The sequence below is a fragment of the Microtus ochrogaster genome, chromosome 7 (assembly GCF_000317375.1).
Source record: "Microtus ochrogaster isolate Prairie Vole_2 chromosome 7, MicOch1.0, whole genome shotgun sequence".
NCBI classification, from domain to species: domain Eukaryota; kingdom Metazoa; phylum Chordata; class Mammalia; order Rodentia; family Cricetidae; genus Microtus; species Microtus ochrogaster.
In genome coordinates this window covers 60,771,863-60,798,861 of record NC_022014.1, presented here as the reverse complement: position 1 = coordinate 60,798,861, position 26,999 = coordinate 60,771,863, and the positions used below count along the sequence as shown (strand labels likewise).

At 45.5% G+C, this 26,999-nt stretch overlaps 1 protein-coding gene across 1 annotated transcript in view; it reads left to right on the top strand.

The window, feature by feature from the left end:
* The window catches only part of Prkca (protein kinase C alpha), a 235,614-nt gene that overhangs the window by 145,068 nt on the left and 63,547 nt on the right, over positions 1-26,999 (top strand). Inside the window, exons 5-7 of the mRNA XM_026780073.1 lie at positions 16,674-16,830; positions 17,840-17,974; positions 18,160-18,256. Coding sequence (XP_026635874.1) covers positions 16,674-16,830; positions 17,840-17,974; positions 18,160-18,256 — 389 coding nt within the window. The remainder of the gene's footprint in view (positions 1-16,673; positions 16,831-17,839; positions 17,975-18,159; positions 18,257-26,999) is intronic.

The window sequence follows — 26,999 nt, the reverse complement described above, 5'->3', positions numbered from 1 at the left end:
TCAACACAGCATCTATATTTTCTACAGTTATGGGAATGATACACGCAAACAAAGCAGAGGGTATCCAAAGACTGAAAGTAAAGTACCAAGGAGGCAAGAGAGTGATGGTGTTTGCAAAGAAGCAGCCATTAAGTGAGGACTTGTAAGAGCATGCTGGGCGGGGCTTATTGTGCCTGAGTTCTGGTACTCAGAACCCACATGAAAAGCCAGGCACAATGGCTCACACTTGTAATCCCAGCACTGGTGGTGCCCTGGAACTCCCTAGACAATCAGCCAAGCCAAATCAGTGATCCCAAGCTCAGGGACGGGCTCTGAGCAACCCGTACTGAACTAAATAAAAAGGGATTTGAGCTGAGCACCTGCCTTCATCTCTCTTTGCTTCCTGACTGCAGACGCCATTATGGCCGGCTGCTTCAGGATGGTGACCCCGTGACTTCCCCACCATGATGGACAGTATGCCAAAACAATGGGTCAAAATAAACCCCCTGTTCATCAAGCTGCTTTTATCAGGCATTGGTCACAACAATGGGAGAAGCAACTAATACAGATCCATAAGCTCTAAGAGTTAAAGAAATGCAGGGATTTTTCTTTCAGACGGTGAACTTCTCTGAGAAGTGGAATTCCAAGCACATGGATGGATTTTAAAATATGTTGGAAATGTAAAACAATTAAAAGTGCAGGCTTGTTGTAGGAACTAGCAGGACCTTGATTATGATAAAGCGGATGCCCTGGAAACGGAGCCTGCTTCTAAATAAAGAGAGGCTTCCAGAGCCAGTCAGAAAGGTACGGCTCATCTCCACCACTGTTGTGGGGGAAGTTGTCTAAACCTTTGGAAGAGAAAAAAACAAGTGAGATCTCGCCTCATGCCTTACACCAAAATAAATTTCAAATGGATTTGGAAGTCGAATATAAAAAAGAAACAAAATAGCCAAAGAAAACACAGGTGAATACTTAACAACCCTCGGGAAGGGCAAGGCGTTCCTAAGCCTGGAAGAAATGGAAGAAAACATTTTGGTGGTTTTGACTGTGAAACGCTAGCTCCTGTGTGTTTCCAGATGCATACAGAATTAAATATAAACACAGAGTGTGACAATAAGGGAAAGGGCCCACTGTCACACACATGCAAACCTCCTGACCAGTGGGAACCCAGCTTACTTCCCAGAGGAAATCTAAGTAATAAGTCAGAGAAAAAGGCTTTCAAATGGCCGGATTACTATATAGGGAAAGACTGCTAAGCTTCAGGAAAGAAAAATCAAGAGTCAAAATTATAATGTTGTTCTTTATTTTTCTTACTTTATTCTTAATGCGATTTTGTTAAGACATTGGTACAACTTTGGGGGGAGCCATTAGACAATATAGCAAGTCTTGAGTGGGTTTTGGTATCTTTGAATCTGCTTTTTAAGAATACACTGCAAGAAGAAATGCAGAATTTTGTGTATGATGATGATTAGTTGCTATGTTATCCACAAAAGTGGGGAATTTTAAACCTTACAAATGATCCAAACTGAGCATAGATTTTACAATCACTGCTACAAGCTAGAATAATGGGCATTGTGTTTTAAAATGATACTTTGTTAAGTTTTCCTAAGACTGACTTTTAAACTACCATAAGATGGTATGAGTTCTATAAGAAGTGGATATTGCAGGCTAGAGATGTGGCTCAGTAATGAAGTGATCATCTGGCAGGTGCAAAGCCCTGGGCCTAATGCCCAGCTCTCCAATCAACCAATCAATATCATACTATAGATGTCTTTACAGGACAGCGACTGTCGTCTACAAAACAGTGCCGACATCAATTCTCTCTTTTGATAGAAGTGCAATTGCCTTTCATTTCCTTCATTTTACTTTATGCATTTAAATAATTTCTTGATGACTATGCATTGCTCCTACGAGGAGAAATAATTCTTTTTTGTTGTTGTCTTTGTGTAGTCTTGACTGTCCTGGAACTCACTCTGTAGACCAGGCTGGCCTCGAACTCACAGAGATCCACCTGCCTCTGCCCCCCCCAAAGTGACTTCCTGTGTTTGTGTAATGATCTTATCAGTTTCCCACAACTAGGAAATATTTCTCACCATCATCTCTTTCGGAATTCTAAAACATTAGTAGAAGATGTTTCCAGGTATGGAAGTACGTATCCATTATCCCAGTTCTTGGGAGGCTGCGGGGAGAGGCCACATTCAAGGCCAAGCAGGGCTGTATAGTAAGGTAAAGAAAGGAGCAGAGTAGGAGAAAAGGGGAGAGAAGGAGAGGGAGAGGGGAGGGAGGGTAGGAGGGAGACAGAGAGAGGAGAGCCCACAACTGACTGTTGAACACCATGCTCATCAAATTCTTTGTTCAGCTGCCTTTGATTGAGTGGGTCCTGTTTCACAATTAGGGGACACTGGATTTACTGGGGCAGAAATCCACCCTTATGATGAAGTAGTGAGTTAAAATAACAAGATCCCATGAACACGTTTTTAAACAAGGGACATCTTAATTCCCTGAATTCAGATTTGTGGTCATGCATGGTGGGGAGGGGGTGGCTGAGCAGGTGTATTACCAGTGTCTCGCACTCCTCTTGCCCTTGACTCTGGCAATAAGGAAACAAAGATCACGGGATTTGTGAGTCATTGTTAATTAACACGAAAGAGATCAGATCAGAAACTGTGCTTGTGAGCACAGGAGGTATCGGCAGGCTTAAAGCAGCACGGTTAGAATAAATGCAGCAAGCCAGACCGCCGAGACCCGCCAAGTGACCCGAATCTCAGTGATGCCCAACCAACAATTGTTCTTTGCTGAAGACGCTTTTGCATTTTATTTCTTGAAACCCAGCAAAGTTCCACATGTAATGATTTCCCTAGAAACCTAGAGCAAATGGCCCTGCATGGAACTTTTTTTTTTTTTCCTGAAAGCTAACAATACATCCCGTGCCCCTTGTCTTTGAGCCGGCGCTCTGAGGCTCTTCAAATCGTTTGGTGTCTTCTAGGTAAGCACTTGACTCAATTTGGCCTGGGTTTAGTCTCCCTGGAAAAGGCCTGTTCGGCTTTTCCCTTGTGCCAGGGCCCCTCCAAATGGACACTCTGTGTACTGCAGCCCAAAGCACGAGACTCTGAAGCTCTGTCTGCTCCAGCTTCTCTATCATCAAGAATCCACTAGGCACACGTGGCTTCTGCCTTTGTTGACCCTACGGCAATGTCTGGGGAGGGGGAAGTATTTGTTCCCCGTCCCTGTGTTTCCATCAGTCTGCAGAGATCTGACAGGCAGGGCTGGCAGGAGGCTGGAAACACGGAGAACCAGATTGTTATTCCATAGTTGGGACAAGGGGACATGAGGTGGCTAAAGGGTTGTGCTCCAGGTAGGGTATGCCCAGGGATGGGGTAGCATGAGCCCAGAACCACAGGGCAAGGGTGGTGTAGAGACTCGTGTGCATAGCAGGTACTAACTACTGCATGCATAACAAGGTGCTGTACTCAGTGGTAGGTGTTCAAAACAATAGCAAGGAAACCATGAGTCTTTGGGGATTATGTAAATCCTACATATGATAGGTTGGGTCGAAATAAATGTTTAGCTTCCTTAACCAGTCAGCTGAAACCAATGTCAGCTCCAGAGTTATACCACCATGTGTGTGGTGAAGGTAAATATAAGAGTGGAGCATGCTAAAGACTTAAGTGGAAATGTTGAAAAAGCATGGCATGTTCATAGCTGCCTCCGACCCCAGCACTGGGGTGGCAGAGTAGGAGGAAGGCAGGTTCGAGGCCAGCCTGGGATACGTAGCAAGATTATGCCTCAAAAAAAAATAGAAATGAAAAGCAAACAAAAAGTCTTTGTTTAAGTAAATGGTGGGAGACTCTGGTTATTAATCTAATTTTTTAGTTTCAAGATTAGAACCTTCTAGAATGTTGTAACAGGTACCACCAAAGTGCTGATGGGAAATTGCTCACTGGTCCTTTGTTCCTGGGAGGAGACTGTCATTTCTTGTTGCCTCCAGTCACATACTGTATTCCCTTGACAACCTACAGAGGGTCGACTCTTCCTCGTGGCTTGCTTGAAGAGTCACTTGTCTCTTCGTGCTGGACAGAGCCGATCGCTACTGGGCGCTCAAGCATGGAGGCCCCATGTTCACACTAGGGATGAATGTGCCACAGCCATCCCTCATTTGTAGTTCCCGGTCAGCATCAAGCCCCAGCAGCTTCTTGTTCTCCATTCTCTGGACCCCTCCCAACTCCCAGGTGGCCTTGCTCCACTCAGGCCTCTGTAACAAGATACCATACCATAGCTTATAGAGAGCAGAAATTCATTTGTGACTCAGGCAGGGAAGATACAATCAAGGCACTAGCAGCTGCTGTATCCTTGAGAACCCATGTCCTAATTTTGAAATAATGCTTTCTCACTGGGTCCTCGCAAGCTCCCTAAAGCCTATTTTAGAAAGACACAAATCCCATTCATGAGAGGTCCATCCTCCTGACCGAATCACCTTCCTAAGCTCCAGCTTGTAGTACCATTGTCTAGGTACTAGAATTATGTGTTAACTGGGTAAGGAATTGCAAGCATTTAGACCATGGTATGAACCTCTTCCCATCCCCAGGCAGAGGGAGATAATATGCTCTGCACACATACAAGCTCTGCAAGATGTGAAGAGAGAGGTCAGTCTCTTGGTCCTCAGAGAGCTGTCTCTCCCAGTGCACATTGTACAGATGTCTTCCAGCCAGGGCCCGAGAGTGTCTTTGGATGTCATAGAAAGTGTAACTCTGTGTTAGACATGACTTGAGACACAGAATGAGCGGGGATGATGGCACAGTTGATGAAGTGCTTGCCCTCAAGCATGAGGACCCGAGTTCAATCCCCTCAGAAGCTACAGGAAAAGAAAAAACAAGTTTGGCAGGATATGCTGGGGTGGTCGATACAGGTGGATCCCTGGGACTCGGTGGCCAGCCAGCCTAACTTACTTTGTGACACCAAGGCCAATCTTAAAATAACAAGGTTGATAACATCCAAGGAACAACAGCCAAGGTGGTCCTCCAGCAGTCTGCATGCGTGTACACACATGCACTGGGGGGGGGGGGGTCCTCTTAGGGAATTTTAGGATGCTCTATTACAGCAAGTTAAAGCCTTAAGAATGTAACCTGGTAACGTCATTTCCCTGACCCTCTCCTATGTGTCCCAACTGGAACCCCCTAGACCCTTCCCTCTGCTGGAGCTCCCTGTGCACACCTGATGGCCTGTAAGCTTTGTGGTCGGTTCTGCCACAGGGTCCCCTGCCGGTGTGCTCACCATCACCTGTGCCATACCCCCGTTGTGTCGAGACCGGCCTCTCCGCACCATTTAAGAGTCTGAGTCAGAATTCCTAAACCAGGAACCTTGCCTTATTGCTAGACAGCTGGACCACCCCCAAAGCGTCACATGGGAAGGGCACTCAGCAAATCCTGTTCCGGAAGCAATCTGTCACTCCACCGGTTTCCCCATCAGCATTTACAGGGAGTTCTGTCTCCTGGCAGGGAACTGGCTCACAGCTCCACGCTGGAACTGGCAGCCTCTTAGAGACAGTTTCTCCTTCTCAGCATCATCAGATGAGGCCCAGAGTAAAGGCGCAAACAAGCCTTAAGAACAGCGTGTTCTTCGTGGTAACATGCCGGGAAAGCTGGGCTCAGAGAAAGCTGAGCACTCGGTAGTACCCTGGAGCCACGTGTGCCAAGCTGGCTGTCCAATCTTTTCCCTCCTGATCTCTTCCATTGATTGGGAAGCGCTTGAACTTTACACACTGTTCTGTAAATACCCAGATTGGCCTGGGAGCAGAAGACAGGTCAGCCTTTGCCTCCCATGCTCCTGGGCACATGTTCCTTAAAAACGTGTTTCTGGAGGGGCTTGCCATGGAAAGAATGACCCCACCGGTGCCTAATCTTGCTCACTGCTTGCTCATAGTTCCGAGATGGAGCTGAAGTGTGGAAGGCAATGCCTGAACAGTGAGAGATTTGCCCTGTGGAAACAGGTCATGACCAGATCAGGCGCTTAGAGGAAGAGGCTGTGTATCAGGCTTGTCCTGGAGGGCAGGGTAAAGAAAAAGAAACGAGTGCAAATGCACATGAGATGAGTTTGTGCAAGCATGCCTGCGTGGGTATGTGCCTGCGTGCCTGCGTGGGTGTGTGCATGCGTGTCTGCGTGGGTGTGTGCATGCGTGTCTGCATGGGTGTGTGCATGCGTGTCTGCATGGGTGTGTGCATGCATGCCTGCGTGGTTGTGTGCATGCATGTCTGCGTGGGTGCGTGCCTGCGTGGTTGTGTGCATGCATGTCTACGTGGGTGTGTGCATGTGTGTCTGAGTGGGTGTGTGCATGTGTGTCTGCATAGGTGTGTGCATGCATGTCTGCGTGGTTGTGTGCATGCGTGTCTGCATGGGTGGGTGCATGCGTGCCTACGTGGATGGGTGCATGCGTGCATGCGTGGGTGTGTGCATTTGTGTCTGCGTGGGTGTATGCATGCGTGTCTGCATGGTTGTGTTCATGCGTGCCTGCATGGTTGTGTGCATGCGTGCCTGCGTGGTTGTGTGCATACATGCCTCCACCTTATTTTTTGAGACAAGACCTTTCACTGTCCAATGGCTCACCAACTGGCTAGACTGGCTGACCAGTAAGGCCCCGGGATCCTCCTGTCTCCACCTTCCTTCGTGTTTGTGTTACAAGCACATGTTGGCCCTCCATTCTCTTTTGCCCCTATGTCTTCCAGGCATTGTTTGTCTTTGACGAGTATCTTGGGGAACCAGTTCTTTTCAGGAGCAGCTAGGACTTCCCCTGTGGCCTCTCTGGTATCAATGCCACTGCATGCTCTTGATCTCTATGTCTCAGTGACACCAGGGTCTTTCTTGATTCACTCCCTGGACAACTGTTGGTTCTGAGGCAGACACTACAGAGACCACTTGTGACTGGAACTGTCAGTTTGACAGTTGAATCCCAGAAGCCACTAGGATCTCAACTTTGAGTCAGATGCTACAGTCCCCTTTGCCAAGTTCAAGGCATCAAGCAGACATGCAGTTCTCTACCCTTTTTTGTTTTTTTTTAAATTTATTTATTTATTAAAGATTTCTGCCTTCTCCCCACCATCTCTATCCTTTTTCGTCCAGGAACAGCCCTGGACTGGCCCTGAGCCTGTTGTATGTGTGTTCGCTTGGCTCTCTGTGCTCTGCCAGCTCTCACACACCCTTCAAAGGAAGGGTGTTTGCTCTCATCTCTTAGCCCTCCCCACCTCCTAGCTGAGACCAATTTCACCACCTCTTCACTGGGACTATGTCTGTCTATTCTGAGACAAGCGATGATTGCAATCTATGAAATTACAGGCTCATCCTGGCTTGGCCACTCATTAGCTTTATGTGGTGAACATGTTATTCAGCCTCTTGTCTATCCTTGGGTCCCACCAACACAGGACCTTGTTATCGTAACGAACTCAGAACAGTGACTACCACTTGGTGGTCCCTCCAAGTGCTGCCACCATTACCACACGATGCTCATTAGCTTCTTGGTAATGAAGATAATTCATTACCAAGGATCTGCATTCACCTTCAGTCTCGGTACCACATGGCCCCATCAGTCCTGCTCAGTGGAGAAGCAGAGTGCATGCTCTCTCACTGTGTGCCTTCTCTCCCGTCCCCCCACCTTCTCTTTTTCTCCCCTCACCCTCTTCCCCTTCTCTTTCTTCCACACATCTCTGCCTAAGCCCCGAAATCCCATCAAGTTTCTCTGGCATTAAATTTATATTCAAATGTGATCATATTTTCATAAGAAATCAATTTGTAGGTCCATGGCTTTTGAAAGGACAGTCTGAGCGTCTGATCATCAGTCAAAATAACTAATTTCCGGAGTTGAAACTCCCCCTTTGTCGCAGAGATGTGGCATTTGGGTTTGGTAGTCAGCACCCTCCCCTCACCTGATATCGCAGGACCCCAGGCTCCTCTGGCCTGGGACACTAAACCTCACTATTGTCTGCGTTTGTCTGCCCACTCCCGCCCTCGGAGAGGCTGAAATTCACATTCTTTTGCTGTCAGTGACCTCAAGCAAAGAAAACTTGCTGTTTTTCTGCAGTGTCAGAGGACATCATTTTTGCTTACACAGGGTGAGGTGTGGTATTATAAAACTTGTTTGCTCTTGTTTTCAACTGCTGGGATGGGAGTGGGAGAGGCCTTCACCGGGTCCGCTCACAGGAAACAGTCCTGGCTTTTACAGCGAGTCCCTGTTTTGAGCCTTTGTCCTTTCTGTTGGCTTGTAAGCAGAAGCCATGAACAAGGATGCTCTCAGAAAGGGAAAAAGCAGCAAAAAATAGGGAATTATTTTCTAATGCAAAACAGATCATTTAAAGGGCTGACTTGCCGTTGAACTTGAAGGCAGTTGATTTTTGTACACAGCCAAACAATGTCCCTCTGTAGCTGTGAACCCTGAATGGGCAGGGTTACTGCCAGTCAGTGCTGACACATCCAGGCTGTAGGCAAGAGAATGCAGCTGTGTGTTCCCTGGAGCCTCTAATTCCTGGGCCTGTGGCTCGACCCATTGGAGCCTCTTGACCTGTTCTCCACCACAGTGCCCTATGGCAACCCCAGAGCAAGTTTGAAATCCAAAAGGACAGCAGGAGACAGAATGGGGGAGATGGTGGGTATATTCTGTGGCATTGGCCTGCATCTAACCTCTATACTAGCTGGTGTTCATGGATGTTGGTTTCATCATTTGTGCTTCATAATTCATACCACACAGAGTCTCTGAACTAAGAAGCCATCTAGAAGATTCTCTGATGGATTAGGAACGGCTCTGATATTTTTTCAAACTCCCACACTATTTTGGAACACTTGGGAGCTGACTATTATAGGTAGAAGGGAGAGTTGGTATGTGTACCTATGCATGTATGTACATGTATGTACAGAGGCCAGAGGTCAACTGTGGGTATCATTCCAGAAGGTCCATCCACCTTCCTTTTTGAGACAAGGCCTCTCATCGGCCTGAGACTCACTGAGTAGGCTAATCTGCCTGGTCAGAAAGACCTAGGTAGGTATCCTCCTGTCTCCACCATCACAGTACTGGGGTCACAGGCATGCTTCACCATGCCTGGGTTTTTGCTCTTTCTTGTATGGTTTCTGGGGGACCCAATCTCAAGTCCTCACTCTTGCAAAGCAAGCGCTTCATGGATTGAGCTCTCTTCTCAGCTCCAATATACTTTCTTCACCCTGAGGGAACAGCGGGGCCAAACAAGAGGCCTGGGTAATGGTGGTGGCAGCAACGACACTGTTGACAATGTTGCAGATAGCTCTCCCGTTAGTAAGAGTAGCAGCGTGACGACATGTAACACTGTCGCTAGTCTAGGTACTGTACATGTATCAATGCATTCAGTTTTCACAGTTACCCTGTATGATGTGCAACATCACTGCCCCTACTTTGCAGAAAAGCTGACTGAGAGGTTGAAATATTTCTCTAAAGCCGAAATAGCTAATGGTGACAGGAAAATGTTTGACCCCAACACGGGGTCTCATCACAGTGCCCATGGGAAGTCAGACATGCCTGCAGCATCCATTCAGGCAGCCCGTGTCCAGTTATTTCCTAAACATTCTGGGATGTTCATTAAACACTCATGTGACTCAGGTCTCTGGGGTAGCAATTTGCTGATTTCAAAGAAAGCATGGTGATGCCACCCCTGCCTGCCTGCCTGCCTGCCTGCCTGCCTGCCTGCCTGCCTGCCTGAGTCCTTGCCTCTGCTTCCCCCTGTCCATCAAGACGTGGACTAAATCATTGATTGGCCTTGTGGCTAAGGCTGCTACTTCATTCATTCTTCTGGGGCACTGTCTTAGTTTCCTTTCTTGTTGCTCTGATAAAATATTTCGACAAAAGCCTTTCAGCTCACAGTTCAAGGGGTACTCCATCATGGTGGGAAGTAGTCATTCACACGGCCCAGGATCCCAGCCAGGGGATGGTGACACCCACAGTGAGCAGCCCTTCCCATCTCAGTTAACACAATGAAGATAGTAGCACAGACATCCCCAGAAGCCCAGCTCTCAGATGATTCTAGATCCTGTCAACTCAAAGGTTTATGTCAGTTCAGAACCTTCAGAACCATCTCATGTACTGCCAACAGTCCATGTCCCCAGTGGTCCCTCCCCACAGGTGGAAACAGTGGGAAGGATTGAGACTTTGTAGTTGTTAGGGACGTGGACTGTTCTGCAGCCTAAGAGTGCCAGGGGTGAAGGAAGACAGTCTCATCAAAGACCCCAAAGGCTCATTTCTTGTCATAGCGTTAACCATCATGAATAGCCAAGATATTCCCATCTGTCAAGGCTGCCCAGTCCTCCAATCGGATGTGATTGTCCATCTTCCTAGGTCTGTTCTCGCTCCTAAACATTTATGTAAAACACACGTCCTCGGCTCACCTAGCTACCTGGAACAGGTACTTCACATGGGTGTTTCTCAGTCTTCATAAACTTATTTGAATATAGCTTACCTGGAAATTATGTCTTCCATTTTCCAGAAATGATATAATCTTGAACCCGTGCTGGGTTCTTTCAGTGTTGGGCTTGACAGCCTATAATTTCAGAGCAGCCACCTCAAGGCAAAAAGTAGGAATATAATTAATATTTTACATTTCTACTAAAGTCCTGGGATGACGGAATAGACTTTCCCTTCTGAAATGGCCAATATCACAGCACAGATGTGTTTTTTCAACGAGTGTCTCCTACTTTTAATGGCTATAGAATTGTTATGAGCTTCAGGGAGTTTTTGTTTTTTTAACAAGGTTCCTCAATAGGTATTGGGCCATTTCTACAGACCCCAAGGAGTGCAGTTAGTGATTCTGCAGGTTATGCACAAGGGAAAAGTAGATCTCTAGTGTAGGCAGAGGGGCTGCATTTGGGAACTGAGTTAACATGGCAGGACTTGGGTAGAGGATTTCTTGTACCCATGGAGGTCAAAGGTCAACACTGGGTGTCTTCCTCAATCATTATCAACCTTATCCTTTAATTAATTAAAATTTTAATTATATGTATGGTATGAGTGCAGGTTTCCATGGAGATCAGAGGGATCAGATAGCCCTGGAGCTAGAATTAGAGATGGCTGTGATCTACCACTATTGGTTCTGGTAATTGCCACGCCCAGCTTTTCCATAAGTGCTGGGGGTTGAACTCTGGCCTTTGCACTTGTACAGAAAGCACTTTTCTGACTAAGCTGCCTCCATAGCTCCCATGACAAGACTTTCTTAAATTGAGCCAGTTGGTGGCACACGCCTTTAATCGTAGCACTTGCGCAGAGAGAGGCGGATCTGTGAGTTCAAGGCCAGCCTGGCCTACACAGTAAGTTCCAGGACACACAGTCTGCATAGTAAGACCCAAACTTATCTCAGAATCAAGCAAAGAGCAACAACATAAAGACAAAAGAAGAAATTTCATTCTCTATAGTTGATTTGTCAACGTAACATGATACATTTTTCTGTCCTTATTCTGTGGATCAGAGCAATCCATTCTCATCGAGAGTAAAGACAAAAAAGGAGCCACGGCGCCTTTGCTGAGACTGTCCTTCCTTCAACCCTGGCGCTCTTGGGCTGCGGAATAATCCACCTCCCTAACAACTGCAGAGTCTCATTCCTTCCCACTGGATTTTCCACCTGTGGGGAGGGACCACTGGGAACATGGACTGTTGGTAGCTGGGAGATGGTTTCTGAAAGTTCTGAGCGGACATTCAAAGTTTTAGGTTCAGTGATGAGGAAGCCAGTCTGTCTCCATTTCCTTCCATCCTCCTTTGTAATGCAGTGGGAGACTAGAATAACCTCAGTTTGCTAAGGTGTAATTTCCTCTTTGTAGATGGGAGAAAGCAGTCCTCCGCCATTGTGTCCAGCTAGAAACACACAGCACAGATCTTCATTGCATTCATTTAATGGGAACTAACTGTTTAAAGCCAACGGTATTGTTTGTTCATTTCCTATAACTTGAGAAAATTTAAAGAAAAGTAAAATGGACCGTGGTCAGAGTCTGCATGTGGTGCCAGGGTTGCCAGTGGGGGCTTTAAACCTTCTGACTGTGGCTGTACTGGAAACTGGCCTGGGAAACCTGGAAGAGCCTAATGCCTGGACCTCAACCCACCAACCGAGTTGAAATATCATAGCCACACATGGGCAGCACCAGAATGCATACAGGGGCATCCTGAGTTTTGAGCAGATGAACCCCCTAAGTTGGTCCCAGTTCACGTGTCCTGCCTGCAGTGAGTAACAGGACACTGTTTTCCCCCTGCAGTAAGAAATTAAGATTTGGTCTCTCTGTCCGCTTCAGTGACATTTGGAATTGAGAACTCTTTTTATTTTCAGCTTAGATGATAATATCTCAGCAGGAAACCAGAGGCTTTAAATTCCATCAAGATCTTAACTCATCACCATTCAGAAAAGATCGGCCTTAAGTGAGGCCATTCACCGCCTGGCAGGCAGTGAATGAAAAGACATAAAAGCCAGTGGCAGGAGGCTAACCTGGAACTCTTGATGGCCCGGATGAGATTCTTCATTTGCCTCTGGGATGAGACCTTCTTGCAGCCAACAGTCTCAGACATTCTAAGCATTTTTAGATTCTCCCTCAAGAGTTCAGTGAGGGAGGCTTGTGGCCCGTTGGCGTGGCTGGCGCGAGAGTTCCATTTTTACCTTCTGTCTTTTATTTTCTGTGATGCTGGAGTTTGGCCCTCCAGTGCTGCATAAGTTAAACCTTGAATTCTCACCTGGAGTGTCAAGTGGCTGAGTCTTGGAAGAAGTCTGACTCCATTCAGATTTTCCAATGGGTTGTAGAGACACCTCTAACTTACTGTTTCTGGCTCAGGAAACATTGGGAAAGAGGGGCCGAAAGACAAGCCCGAGCATAGGATGTCTGCTGTGAGAGAGAATCTTCTCCAGGTGAGAGGGCGATGTACCTCTGAAACAGTAACACTCTGGTTGCCTAAGCAAGACCTACATGATTAACACCAGCTGATATTCCGCTGCGGATGGATAAAATCTCACAAGGCCCCCTAGATGAAGAGCTACAGGTAGTCATGGCTTCTAGGAGACAGAGGATCCCCTTTCTCTAGTGAAGCGACCATGGTAGCTTATCTAGTCCCAAGTGGCCAGCCCTAAACACACACATACTAGCAACATTAAATATTATATAGACGCATGTGTGCAAGCGTGCATTCATGCATAACAATAATCAAAGAAGAGGTCATGAGTTTGAAGGGGTACACAGGAGAAGTTGCAGTGTGGAGGAAAAGGGTAGAAATGATGTAAATACTGTATCATGTATAAAATTATCAGAGACATTTTTAAAAAATAATATTTTTAAATGTGCCCAAGATGTAGCGAGCATTCACACAATGATCTTTCCCCCCTTCTTTACAAGTTCCCCAGCTTAGACAATGTATATAAGTTTCTTTATATACATTATTTCATTTTATTTCCTTATAAGTTTATATCATCAGAATTATGGCCCCAGTCATTTTTCTAGTTAAAGAAATGGATTCAAAGACTTTAGCTCTGGCTTGGGTTTACACAGCAAAGGACAGGTTTGATGGTAGAGCCGTAAAGTGGAGCTGCGGAGCTGCAGAGCCCATGCTGGTTGCCCTCAAGCTGGGTGGGATAGATGATGTCTCATGCAAGAAATGCTTGGAAAGCCCACATGCACTACTGGGGAAGACAGCCTCCGCTGCTCTGTGGCTTGCAGCCCTATCCTGACTCACTTTCTCCTCAAAATATTTGAGTTCAGTGCCCACTGTCAGCTCCTTAGGCTAAGACTACTGAGTGAGAAAGACATAAGGCTGTTAGTGAGAATCGGCATATTGTAGGATAACAAGCTAGTACAGACAGTGCTTGACTTCGGTGTCTGCTTCTTGTGACATGCTGCCTGCCACATTTGAGCCCAAACACCCAACATCTTTAGTATGTCTCCTCCCACTGCCAGCTCCGGGAACTGCTTCTAAATTTCTTCCATCGCTCGCTCTTCATAATCAATGTACACCAATGGCCTGTGCTAGCTCACCTGAGTTCTGATGGTGTAATTTGGATTTCCAGCCACATACCATGGAATTGCCTGGAGGCTTGATAAACAGATCTCTGGACCCTTGCATGGAACTCTGGTTCAGTACATGATGTTAACAGTGCTGGTCCAGGGGCCATGGTGTGTGCACCTCTGGGTTAGAGAACCTCCTCACAGCTGACTGTATCTGATGGTATGACATCATCAGGAAGTTGCCTTTGGAAGACAGTGACGGAGACATACTGCAGACAGACTCAGGCAGATGAACCTTGTCATCTTCACAGATAATTACTGTTGCATTGATATTCAGTGGCTTTAGACAGCCAGCTACATCTAAGAGCACGTTCGCCAGTGAGAAGGAAGTGCCTTTTCTTTGTAATTATTTGTTAATTCCCATGTTATTGTTTATGAAGCCAGGACATGCTCTGGAGCCACCTATGGATCTTGTTAAAGTGAGGACTCAAAGTGAGGACTCAAAGTTTGTAATTTTTGAGGTGGGGACCAAGATGCTGCCCTGGGAATGAGCTCCTCCCGGATGATGTATGATGCACATTGGATAGCATTCCTGAATCCCAGCCTGAAATGTCAGTGGTCCATCTCTACCATAAAATAAAAACAACTAGGGATCATATTAGAAAAAAAAGTTGTTGGGCTGCCTCCCTTGATCATCCTACTTTAACTCTGAGCCTGGAACTTTAGCCCCTTTCCCAAAGGATCCCAAGGTACAACCAGGTGTAGGATCTGCCAGCTTTTATGCAGAAGAACAACTATACTTTGTAGACACTGAGTTGCCTGTGTAGCACTATGGGCCAGGCCTGCTGGTTGCCCAAATGGGGCAAGCATCTCCTTTCCCTCTGGAAAACTGCAAGGTCATTGTGGTTTGAAAGAAAATTACCTCCAAAGGGAGTGGCACTATTAGGAGGTGTGGCCTTGTTGGAGTAGGTGTGGTCTTGTTGGAGGAAGTATGTCACTGTGGAGGCGGGCTTTGAGGTCTCATATATGCTCAAGTCATGTCCAGTGAGACAGACCACTTCCTGTTGTCTGAGAGTCAAGATGTGGGAATCTCAGCTCCTTTTCCAGCCCCATGTCTGCCTGCATACCTCTATGCCCTACTATGATGATAATAGACTGAACCTCTGACCTTTAATCACCTGTTAAATATTTTCCTTTATAAGAGTTGCCATGGTCACGGCGTCTCTTCACAGCAATTGAAACCCTAAGACAGACATCTAGCAATCTTGTTAAAATGCAGGCTCTGCTTCCATAGGTCTGAGTGGGACCAGATTTGGGCATTTCTATTAGGGCCTGGAATGTGGTCACTGCTGTTGTTTTAGACTTGTACTTAGCCTGGAGGCTGAACTTTGAGGGCCCCTTTGACACCCACTGACTGTCAACAAAGGTAGTAGACAACCTCATATTGAGTGACAGGGGCTTCTAATTCATCTCTTCTCCTCTCAGACAGCATCTTCATTGTAGACAAAGGTTTAAAACATGTAGCCCAGGCTGGCTTTGAACTTGTTATGTAGCCAAGGGTGGTCTTGTGCCTCCACCTTCAAAGTGCTGGTACTGCAGGCATGTGACACTCCATCGGGCTACAAACACCATCTTGACATCCCTCATCCAGCATGGTGTCCACACCAATGCTGACTCACACAAGTCAGCCTTCTAAACGGCAGCCTACAGAATGGGGAAAGATCTTCACCAACCCCACGTCAGACAGAGGGCTGACCTTCAAAATATACAAAGAGCTCAAGAAATTGGTCATCAAAAGAACAAATAATCCAATAAAAGAAATGGGGTAGAGACCTAAACAGAGAATTCTCAACAGAGGAATCAAAAATGGCTGAAAGACACTTAAGAAAATGCTCAGCATCTTTAGCCATCAGAGAAATGCAAATCAAAACAACTCTGAGATTCCATCTTATACTTGTAAGAATGGCCAAAATCAAAACCACTGATGACAACTTATGCTGGAGAGGTTGTGGGGTAAAGGGAACATTCCTGCTTTGCTGGTGGAATTGCAAACTAGTACAGCCACTTTGTATTTCAATATGGCAATTTCTCAGAAAATTAGGAAACAACCTTCCTGAAGACCCAGCAATACCACTTTTGGGTATATACCCAAAGGATACTCAATTGTACTACAAGTACATGTACTCAACTATGTTCATAGTAGCATTATTTGTCATAGCCAGAAACTGGAAACAATCTAAATGCCCCTTGACTGAAGAATGGTTAAGGGAAATGTGGTACATTTACACAGTGGAGTACTATACAGCAGAAAAGAATAATGACATCTTGAAATTTGCAGACAAATGGATGGATCTAGAAAACATCATATTGAGTGAAGTAACCCAGACCCAGAAAGACAAGTATCACATGTACTCACTCATAATCAGCTTTGAGACATAAAGCAAAGAAAAACCAGCATACAATTCACAATCCCAGAGAACCTAGACAACAAAGAGGACCCTAAGAGAGACATACATGGATCTAATCTACATGGAAAGTAGAAAAAGACAAGATCTCCTGAGTAGATCTTAGAGCATGGGGACCATGAGAAAGGGTAGAAGGGGAGGGGAGAGGAAAGGAAAGGAACAGAGGAAAAAATATAACTCAATAAAAACAGTTTTTAAAAAAAAAAATACAAGTCAGTGTTCTTTCTCTTACATTTTCTTTTCTTTTTCTCTTCACAGTACGAGATGCAAAAAATCTAATCCCCATGGATCCGAATGGGCTCTCAGATCCTTACGTGAAGCTGAAACTCATCCCTGACCCCAAGAATGAAAGCAAACAGAAAACCAAGACCATCCGCTCCACACTAAACCCTCAGTGGAACGAATCCTTCACATTGTAAGTGTTCTTCCCTGTCCTGCGATGATCTCTGCCCCCACATGCCACATACAGCCGACCCCGTTATTAGAGACAATGGGGTGGGGAGAGTGGTGAAGGCTGTAGGGATGAGGACATAGAGATAATCACCACTCTCCCCACAGTGATGATCAGTTCCTGCTCTGTAACAAAAGAAAAAAAAGATTTTTGAGGTGTTACAGACTAAAAAAACATATAAGATGTGTTCCGTTTCTTGATGGACTTAGTTCTTTTGAGAGCTAGGAGAGGGTATGAAGCAAGAATTGAGTAATTTTTGCAGCCGAGAACAGTGAATGCGTGGTGTAGAAAGCACTATTGCTCCTGAAATAGAGAAAACAGACTCACTTCTAAGCAGGGAAAAGTTCCTCAAGGAGGTGACATTTGAGCCTGGTCTTGGAAGAGTGACAGAAATCCCCAGAGATGAAGGAAGGGGAAAAATGGCAGGAAAGAGTGAAGAATCAGGAGCGAGGGAGCACTCATAGGAGGGAGCACAAGAGGCCCCCCATGGGGATATACTCAAGAAGCACTTCCTCTGTGTACAGCCAGAAGAAAATGTCTGTCTGTCTGTCTGTCTGTCTGTCAGAGAAAAGGACTGTAAGTCTGTATTCTAGACCTCGTGGGTCATACAGGCTCTGTTGCCAAAGCAGCCACAGATGATACATAAACAAATAGCCAAGGCTGTGTTCTAATAAAACTTTATTTGTACATCATAATAAATGGTTCAAAGCCGTGTGTGTGTGTGTGTGTGTGTGTGTGTGTGTGTGTGTGTGTGTGTGTACACAAAATGAGTTGAGTTGCCTGGGATCAGTATTCATTGATTCTTGGTCTAGACAGAGCTTTTGTAGCTTGCTAGTGTAAAGGACTACACTTTGACACAGGAAGGAAATTAAAGATGCTGTTTGTTTCAGGCACAGGCTGTGAGCATGTTGGTATTTCCCAAGACCCCATGGTGGAGACAACATAATGTATTGTGTATATGTTTGTTTTGTAGCAAGTTAAAGCCTTCAGACAAAGACCGGCGACTGTCTGTAGAAATCTGGGACTGGGATCGAACGACACGGAATGACTTCATGGGTTCCCTTTCCTTTGGTGTCTCAGAGCTGATGAAGATGCCAGCCAGTGGATGGTAAGGGAGATCCAGCAAGGACTCCAAACCCCAGGCGGTAGAGAGAAGCCGGGAAGAGGCTAGCGATACACTCCCCCCGCCCCTTCTGTGGTCCCTGTAGAGGCATCTCTCCAGCAGCCTGACTAGAGGCTGAAGGTGAAGAGCCATTGCCGGACCCTTACCCTCTCTTCCTCCCGTCTTTGAAGGTACAAATTGCTCAACCAAGAAGAAGGTGAATACTACAACGTGCCCATCCCAGAAGGAGACGAAGAAGGCAATGTGGAGCTCAGGCAGAAGTTTGAGGTGAGGATTTCCATGAAGCCATGGGCAGGACACTGTCTTTCCTCCATGCTACAAAGCATGTCTTCAGGGAGGGCTGGATTCTTGTCATGTCATTGGCAAGCCCAGAGTACTTCTCATGCTAATACTTGTTTGATTTAAGAACGCAAATGTTATATGTAATGGCTTTCATTGGCAAGCTGTTGGCATTCTGCGTCCCATGTCCTTTGGGTACCGAAGACTGGAGATGGTGCAGAGGTGAGAACATGTTTGATTTCCACACAATGAAACAGTCTGTGCAATGCTGGGAGATAGCAAGGTTATGATACACTCTCCTCTCACAGAGAAGGGCTCTGCCTCCAAGAGGGACTTCCTAAGAGCAATTTCTCTATAATTAGCCACCACTCCAGTATCTGGGATTTTTTTTCTATAGAAAGTAAATTGCCCTGATTTTCTTCTGCAGGATGAGCCCCAACAGACATTACTGTCTGGAATCTTTTTTTTTCTCCCTCCAGTCTCCGTTTAAGCAGGCAGCATCCTGCTCTCCTTCTGCGTGGGTCTGTGTGTTTGCCTTCTGTCCAGTTTCATTGTCCCTCTTTCCCCTTCTTTTCTCCAGCCCCCTCTCCTTTTTCTCTCTCACTTTCCCTCCAGCTCAGCTCACAGTGAGCATTCTTCCCTCAAAATCCCTGCCTCAGGACCCCGGTCTCCATCTCTGATGTTTTCTCTCCCTCCCATTACTTTGCATTTGACCATTTGGTCAGCTTCTCTAGAGCCCCTGCAGTCTGTACAACTTGTAGCATTCACTATCACACAGTGTTCTCTGGAAATCCTGGGAAGTCTGAAAGCAACATACAGAGAGACATACGCAGGTGTATAGGCAGTGAGTCTATACACTAAAACATGGAAACCAATGGATGCCGATGGTCCTTAACCTTACACTGTGGCCAAAGGGAGGTATGGACCAGATGGACTGGATTCTAAAGGATGTAAAACAGGAAATAGTTCAGATTATTCCATCATCAGGCTGATGATATTTGGTGATACTGAAGGTCGGGCTGCCAGGTTGCATAAATGATTGAAGTGAGTCATGTCTAGTTTAAATAAAGGATTCCGAACAGCAGGTGTCCAGGCTGGTGAGATAGTAAGGGGCAGTGGGGATGGGTGAGCCAGTGAGTTCAAACACACATAAAGGGGCCACTCAGGCTCGGAACATGGCTCAGTAGTAGAGCACTTACCTAGCATTCTCAAAGCCCTGGGATCTATCCCTATTTCCACAAAAATATTAAAATAGAAGGACAGTTCCTGTTTCTCAGGGTCATGTGGCATTTGTCAACACACATGGAAGCCCTTGCTGCCATGTCTCCTGTTCCTCAAGAGAAGCCAAAAGTCCCACTTTTTTATATGACGTCTTCCGATTTCTTTTAATGTTGGCAGTCAATTAATGCTGTGTAGGTCAAACATGTATCTATTGCTTTCCACTCAACTAAGAGTTATCTGGTAAGAACCAGACTTCAGTCTCTACTGTCAAAAACTACAGGAGAGGGGGCTGGAGCAATGGCTCAGCGGTTAAGAGCATTCTCTGTTCTTCCAGAGGACCAGAGTTCAATTCCCAGCACCCATGTCAGCCAGCTCACATTCACCTGTAACTCCAGCTCCAAGTGATATCAACAGGCACACAAATAGGTAGACACACATGTACATAAAATTTAAATGTAAGTCTTTAAATGCTACATGAGAGAAAGTAATAACAGGAAATATGTGTTTAAGACTGGAAGACTGAGATTCGTGTGATCTCTAAGGAAGTCAAATGCAAGCTTGAAAGACAGTTTTCCGGGAATGGCCCTCCCTCCCTTCACCCTTTTCTTTTCCTTCACCTGCTCCACCATCTGCCTCCACCCCTGCCTGCACTAGGTGGGTCATAGCCCTAGACCACCTTCCCAGAAAGACGTAGATACACTTCCCACCCTCATCCACCCCTGTGATGGATGGGTGGATCCTTCTAGAAGGAGTTTCAGGACACGAAGTGCCTATCTCAGGCAGGACAGAAATCTGCTACTCTTTACTGATGCTCACACCCCAAGTTTGTCATCCATGGTCACTGTTCATCCATGAGAGAGGGACTGTTGGGGCTTCACAGGCATGTCACTTGAAGTTATTCAAATCCGAAACCACCTTATTGATAGAGAAATATTGACCCACGCGGGTGCCTCATTTCTATGACTTCCTGGTGAGTTAACTTCCTGTTTCTCAGAGCTAAGGGCCCACCCTGTTATAAAGGTCAACAGTTCCTAGTTATATATCTAAGTAAACATGGCAGGCTGGAGGGCTTGAGGCCAAAGGGGAAGCATTTCTCTTAGAGACTGTCTCCATGCTGGGAGAGCAGAACTTGGCAGTAGAGCCCTAGCTCAGGGCCATACAGCCTGGGGGTGTGGGGTCCTCAGTGGCTGGGGATGGCAGGTACCAACCATCTGAGGCCTATGCTTAGACAGAACACCTGCATGAACGACATCCCAGGATCTCCTGTGTACATCTTTTGGCTTTATTTCCCAGATTTTCCTCAGTTAGTATCTGCTCATTTCCTGAACATTTTGCAAGAGACCAGGCATAAGCCTGTAGCTGATGCAACCGCAAAGATGCTGGGAGTTCGTGACCGCTTCCATGCTGTGTTTAAATGGAATTGTCTGGTGTGCTTAGGCAGGCACACAGTCCTGTAGCAGTTCAGCGATCAGGTCTATACATGCGATAGTTACAGTCCTTCCTTCCTCAGTGCCCAGTGTTGGCATGGCATGCACGGGGTACAGAAAGAGCAGGATTCACATTTGAGCAGATCTGGGGGGTGGCCAGCCTTTCCAAACAGCAGGTAAGTTAGCATGAGGATATAATGTGGGAGCTTCTTTAAACCCCACCATATTAATTTCCTTCTCCATTCCTAGACCCATTGCTGATGGTACCCCTCAGTACCCCTCAGCTCACATGAGCTGGTGGCAATCTGTCCCTCTCCCATGTAGTCTGTCCACTTTGCATCCTTGGGCTGCAGACAAGTTCAATGCTGAGTTGTCATTGGCTGATTCCCAGGGGCCTCTCACAATGCACGCCCAATCTTTTGACACAACATTGAATCTACAATACCTTGAGCCTCCTTCCCAGCCGTCCTGAGCTGCAGCATGGCCTATAGGCCAAAACTTGGACATGCTCGTCCATTAGTTGTTCTGTCCGCATCTGATTTGGTTTTGGTGATGGTGGTTTTTGGATTTTTGCGTGGGGAAAAAAAAAGTATAGCTCAGATTGCTCTTAAACTCAAGATATGCTTCCTGCCTCCCCAGTGTTGGAATTAGAGCTATGTCCCCATCACGTCCAGGCATCTCTGTGTTCTAGAAAGAATTAACAGGTTTCCCAACCTTACCTAAGGCATCAAAAGTCACTCGTTCTAATTTAAAAAATCGAAACAAATGAGCGCTGACAGCTCTACCCACCCTGGAATGATTCATCAGATAATTAGATGGATTTTTTTCTTCATATTTAAATTGTTGATTCTAGAATCTTGGCAAACACAATCATCTTCAAGTGAAGCTGATAGGAACCGAGGAAAACTTCCAGGATGGCTGGAAAAGCCCGTGCTTGCTCCTATAGCTTCTATCAGAACAGTGCAGCTGCCCAAAAGACAACGCAGACCAGGGCCTTGACCACAGTGCCCACAAAGTATCTCTGTGGCTTTTAACGTTTGTCTTCAGATAAAGCACACACAGTCCTTGAGTCGCAAACTAAATGACATATCTTTTCATTTGTTCAGTAAGTGAGGCTTCAGTCATGGCCAGAACAAACAGCCCTACTTCCTGCAGAACTTATCTTCTGTACCTGTGGGCCCAGAGATGAAGCAGGGAGATTCCTGAGAAGTAAATACAATACAACACCTTGTTATGTTGCTTTGCAGTTTCTCTATAGAAGCTCGGCAGAGCCAGGACCAGACTTTCCTCCCAAACCCTGGCCTCTGCTCCTACTGTAGCCTCATGGTCAGTGCTGAGAAGGGGAGGAGGGCCCAAGGTTAGGTTACCTCTAGCTCAGCAAGTCTTTCCTGTAAAAGGTCAGATAATATCTGCAGGCCACAGCATGTTGCAATGTTTAGTGCTGCAGTGAGGCACCAAAGACCCTGCTAATAATGTGTAATGAATGAAACTGTGTTTCAGTAAGATTTTATTTATAGAAACAAGTAGCAGACCAGATTTACCCATAAACCATGGTTTACTGCCCATGTTAAAATGAATGCATTTTCATCTTGAAATGATGTTCCACAGAATGGGTGGATTCTCTGCCATGTTGTCTGGCTCTACTTTGAAACAGGGGTGGAAGGTGAGACCCTTATCACCTTTTGTCACATCATCTTAGGAAAGCAACCTTGTATTCATTAGATGGATGTCTAGATACAGTGTGTCTGTAAAATGAATTTCTGAAACACATTGTGTCTGTAAGTCAGGCATGTTGTAAGTCTCAGAGTGTATCAGATGTGGGATTCCTATCTGCATACTGTGAATATGTTTTATTGCTGTTGGTTAAGAAGCTAATTTGGCCTATAGTGGGGCAGAATATAGCCAGGCTGGAAAAGACAGACAGACAGACAGACAGACAGACAGACAGACGGCAGAGTCAAGGAGATGTCATGTAGCTGCTGAAGAATAAAGACTCCAGAACCTTATCTTGTAAGCCACAGCCTCATGACAATATACAGATTAATAGAAATGGGTTAATTTAAGATATAAGAGCTGGGTAAGAATACGCCTAAACCACTGGTCAAGCAGTGTTGTAATTAATAGTTTCTGTGTGATTATTCAGGTCTGAGGAGCGGCCTGGAAACAAATGTACAGTCTCTGCTTACAGATGACCCCCAAATAGAAGGGGCTATCTATGGCTATTAGGAAAGGAGAAAAGATCCCATACTGCATGGAGACTTTGCAACTCAGTGATCTGGTTTAGGGGCCTGAGTAAATACTCAAAAGTGAGTTTACCTGATATATGATTGCTAGAAACCACCCCAAGCATTAGCAATACTGGAACCATAGTCAGAATAGCCTCTAGCAGGGTATTAGGGAAGTAACTAGGTTAGTGATGCACAGCTTGTTCATTTACCACCGATTCCATTCCTGTGAAAGTCCAGCGCTTCTGGTGAGGTGATCATTTTGATCTTTTATATACATAAGTCAAACATAGAAATTGCACTCAGCTTTCTATCAGACCACAAATTTCTTTTTTATTGTTCTGTTGTTGTTGTTGTTGTTGTTGTTGTTGTTGTTGTTGTGGTTGGTTGCGTGGTTGTTTTCCCCATACAGGGTCTCCTCAAGCTCACTATGTAGCTGAGGGTGACCTTGAATCTCTGATTCTCTTGCCTTTGCCTTTAAGTGCTGGTATAGAACCTAGACCCCTGCTTTGGAAGGCTGGATGGTCAGTGAGCCCACAGGACTCTCAAGTCTCTGCTCCTCTCTCAGTTCTGGCCTTACAGGTGAAAATCCCCTAGGACTGTGCTGTATAATTTGACAAGGCCTAGTCATGTGAGACCTTGGATTATTTCAAATATGTACAGTGTTAGGCTGGGCATCATAGCAAATGCCTGTTATCACAGTACATGGGAAACAGAAGAAGGAAAAAGGAGAATCAAGAGTTCAGGACCATCCTTTGCTACATAGAAGTTCAAAGCCAGCCTGAACTACATGAGACCATCTCTAAACAAAACTAAACTCTGTGTGGTCTGATTTGAAATAAGTGGTTAATATAAAATACACAGGCTTTCAAAGACACAGTAACATGAAAAAAATGTAAAATATTTCACTAACCACTTCATGGTCAATGTATGCTGAAGTAATATCCTGAATATATTGGATAAATATATTACACAGTCAGATTATAATTATCATAGATATTTTATGTTACATCTGCATATGAACATTAAACATAATTCAACTATTTCTCTTTTTAAAAATTTATTTATTTATGTATTATATACACAGTGTTCTGCCTGCATGTATGCCTGCATGCCAGAAGAGGGCACCAGATCTCATTATATGAATGGTCCTAAGTCACCATGTGGTTGCTGGGAATTGAACTCACGACTTTGGAAGAGAAGCCAGTGCTCTTAACTGTTGAGCCATCTCTCCATCCCAATTTCAACTATTTTTTATGTTGTTAATGAATTTTCTAGAAAATCTAAAACAATGTATGTACGTCTGTGTATATATTTCTACTGTACATGGCAGATCTAGAACATACCTCTGAATTAATAAAATTAATATGCTGTGGGCCAGCAAGGTAGCTTCCACGGGTAAAGACATTTACTACTAAGTCTGATGGCCTAAGTTCAGTCCCTGAAAAAGTCATGCCTCAAGACTGTCACCCCTCTTCCCATCCAAGAGAGGCTCCACTGGGGAAGCATGTTACGTGAGAGCACCCATCTCCCCCAGCCACACTAAATGCTGTCCAAGAAGGCCCCTTCTTCCTGCCTACAGCTTCATTACTGAGATCAGCAGGGCAGAAAGGGTGAGAGCAGGGAGCAGAAGCTGGGGACCTTACTAACTGTCCTGTGGACTACATGCTGATGCCCACCTGCCAGCCCCACTGGCTCTCGTGTATCCCAGATACATGCAGAAAAACATCCTGTGTGTGTCTGTAGTTTTTGATGTTTGTGACTGTTCAGAACCACACTAGAGTCTAAACCAAAAGATGTCCAAATTCGTTCGAAGGTTGTGAGGTTCTTGTGTGGGGGAGGGTGGCGAAGGAGCCTCCTGAGGCTTGTCAGGAAGGCATAGAAGGGACAAGGTCACCCTGGAGATGCTGCCAAGTCTCTGTTTTCCTTTAACCTGGGAAACAATTTAAGATTCTTTCTTCCTAATGAGCAAATTAATAGAATCCAATCACTACCAGAGTCAAGGTACTCACAGATAGGTCACACGGGAGAAAGCAGATGTTTTTCTCTTTTATTTACTATTGCCAAAATTGGATTTTCTGAAAGCCCCCATTGTCTTTGAAGACTTTATCTAATTTGCAATGTTCTTTTCCAGATGGGGGAAGAAAGACAGTCCATTGGAAACCCTCAGCTAAATTGTAACTATTTGTTGATTTGATCAGGCCTGCTATGGTTACTATGGAAACCGGATTTCTTTCAGATGCCCTCTAGCCACAAAACAGAAATCTGACGTCCCCCCAGTATGGATTCTACTTCTTTGGTCCCTAAATAACTACATAATTACTTTCTGATCTGGGTGATACTAAGGGGGTAAAAAAATGAATCTATTAAAAGGGCATCAGTTGAGAGATATTTTAATGTTTCTACTTTAGTTGGTTTTAGAAGCAAAATCTTAATAGGATATGAGGTGAAAACCATTTTCTACATTCGTTAGGTTGTTTGTCAATAGCCCTCAGCACTGAGCAAACCCAGAGAGTCTCTGATAGTCACAGCCCAGGCTTGTGGTCAGTGCGGGAGAGAGGACAAAGGCTGCCCTGGTGTCCTCCCACTGGCCATGTGTTGTCCGTCTAACTTAATTTAGAGACACAATACATAATTTTGTTGGGAAACAAAAAGAAATAAAGAAGAAAAGATTGCCCATCCCAGCTTTTTGTGCCGTCCTAACAAAGCCCTAATGTAGCGTGAAAAGCCTTGTGTAATAGGAATGACTTTGTGGGTGGATGTTGCGGGGTGAGGAAGCGGACAAGCCCAATGCTAGAAGCAGCTCTCCCTGTGTACCCAGGCTCTGGTACCCATAGGAGGTCAGGGTGTGAGTGAGGATGATGCACCCTGCTATTTATAGCAACTGGAAAAGGGGAATGGGGGGATTATGTCCCTTGGCACAAATGTAAACGTGGAGAATAAAAACACTGACGGTTCTTTATGGTCCTATTTCGGATACCTCAGCAGAATTAAGGCAACAAAAGCCCGGTGACAGAAAAGCTTATGTGGTTCTGGGAAGACAGGTAGACTAGTTGGTAGAGTGCTTACCAACATGAGGACCTGAGTTCAGATCCCTAGCACCCACATAAAAAGCCTGGCATGGGGCAGGGTGAGAGTGGTGAAGCCTGGGACTTTCTGGCCAGTCAGTCAAATCAGTAACTCCAGGTTCCATGAGAGACCCTGTCCCCCCAAATAAGGCGAAGAGCAACTGAGAGAGACATATGACATCAGCCTTTGGTCTCCACGTGTGCATACATTTGTCTGCACATATGAACACAGACACGCACATACACCACACACACCAATATGCGATCCAAGCCAGATACCTGGAGTGTGAGCTACTGCCAGGATGAGGTAAGGATTTCGATCGAGGCTAGCCCGGTAGGCGTGGTGGTGGAGACTTGAGAGTTCACCCTGCGTTTCACCGAATCAATCTGCAGTTAATCAGAGTCCTAGGTACTCATTACATCCTCAGAGGTGCTGATTGAGAAGACAAACCCCATTGATTAACCAGTGAGCAGATTCATCAGCTAGAGCTGCAGTGAAGTGAGGGGAATCAATGGATCAAACAGGGACCCATACCAAACCTCCTGCCTTTGTATGACCCGTGAATTAAGAATAATTTGTTTTGAAATGTCTTTTTACCCTCAAATCAAAGAACTATAATGTTGTGAGAAATGAAAATTAGGTGAAAATTAAATTTCCACGTCCCTAAATAGAGTTTTCTCAATGAGGGCCACATTCATTTCCATAAGCATTTTGCCTGAGGCTGCTTTGGTGCTGGGGCAAAGTGGAGTCACTTCTGGGAGTATGTGGTCCCAAAAGCCTGAAATCTGT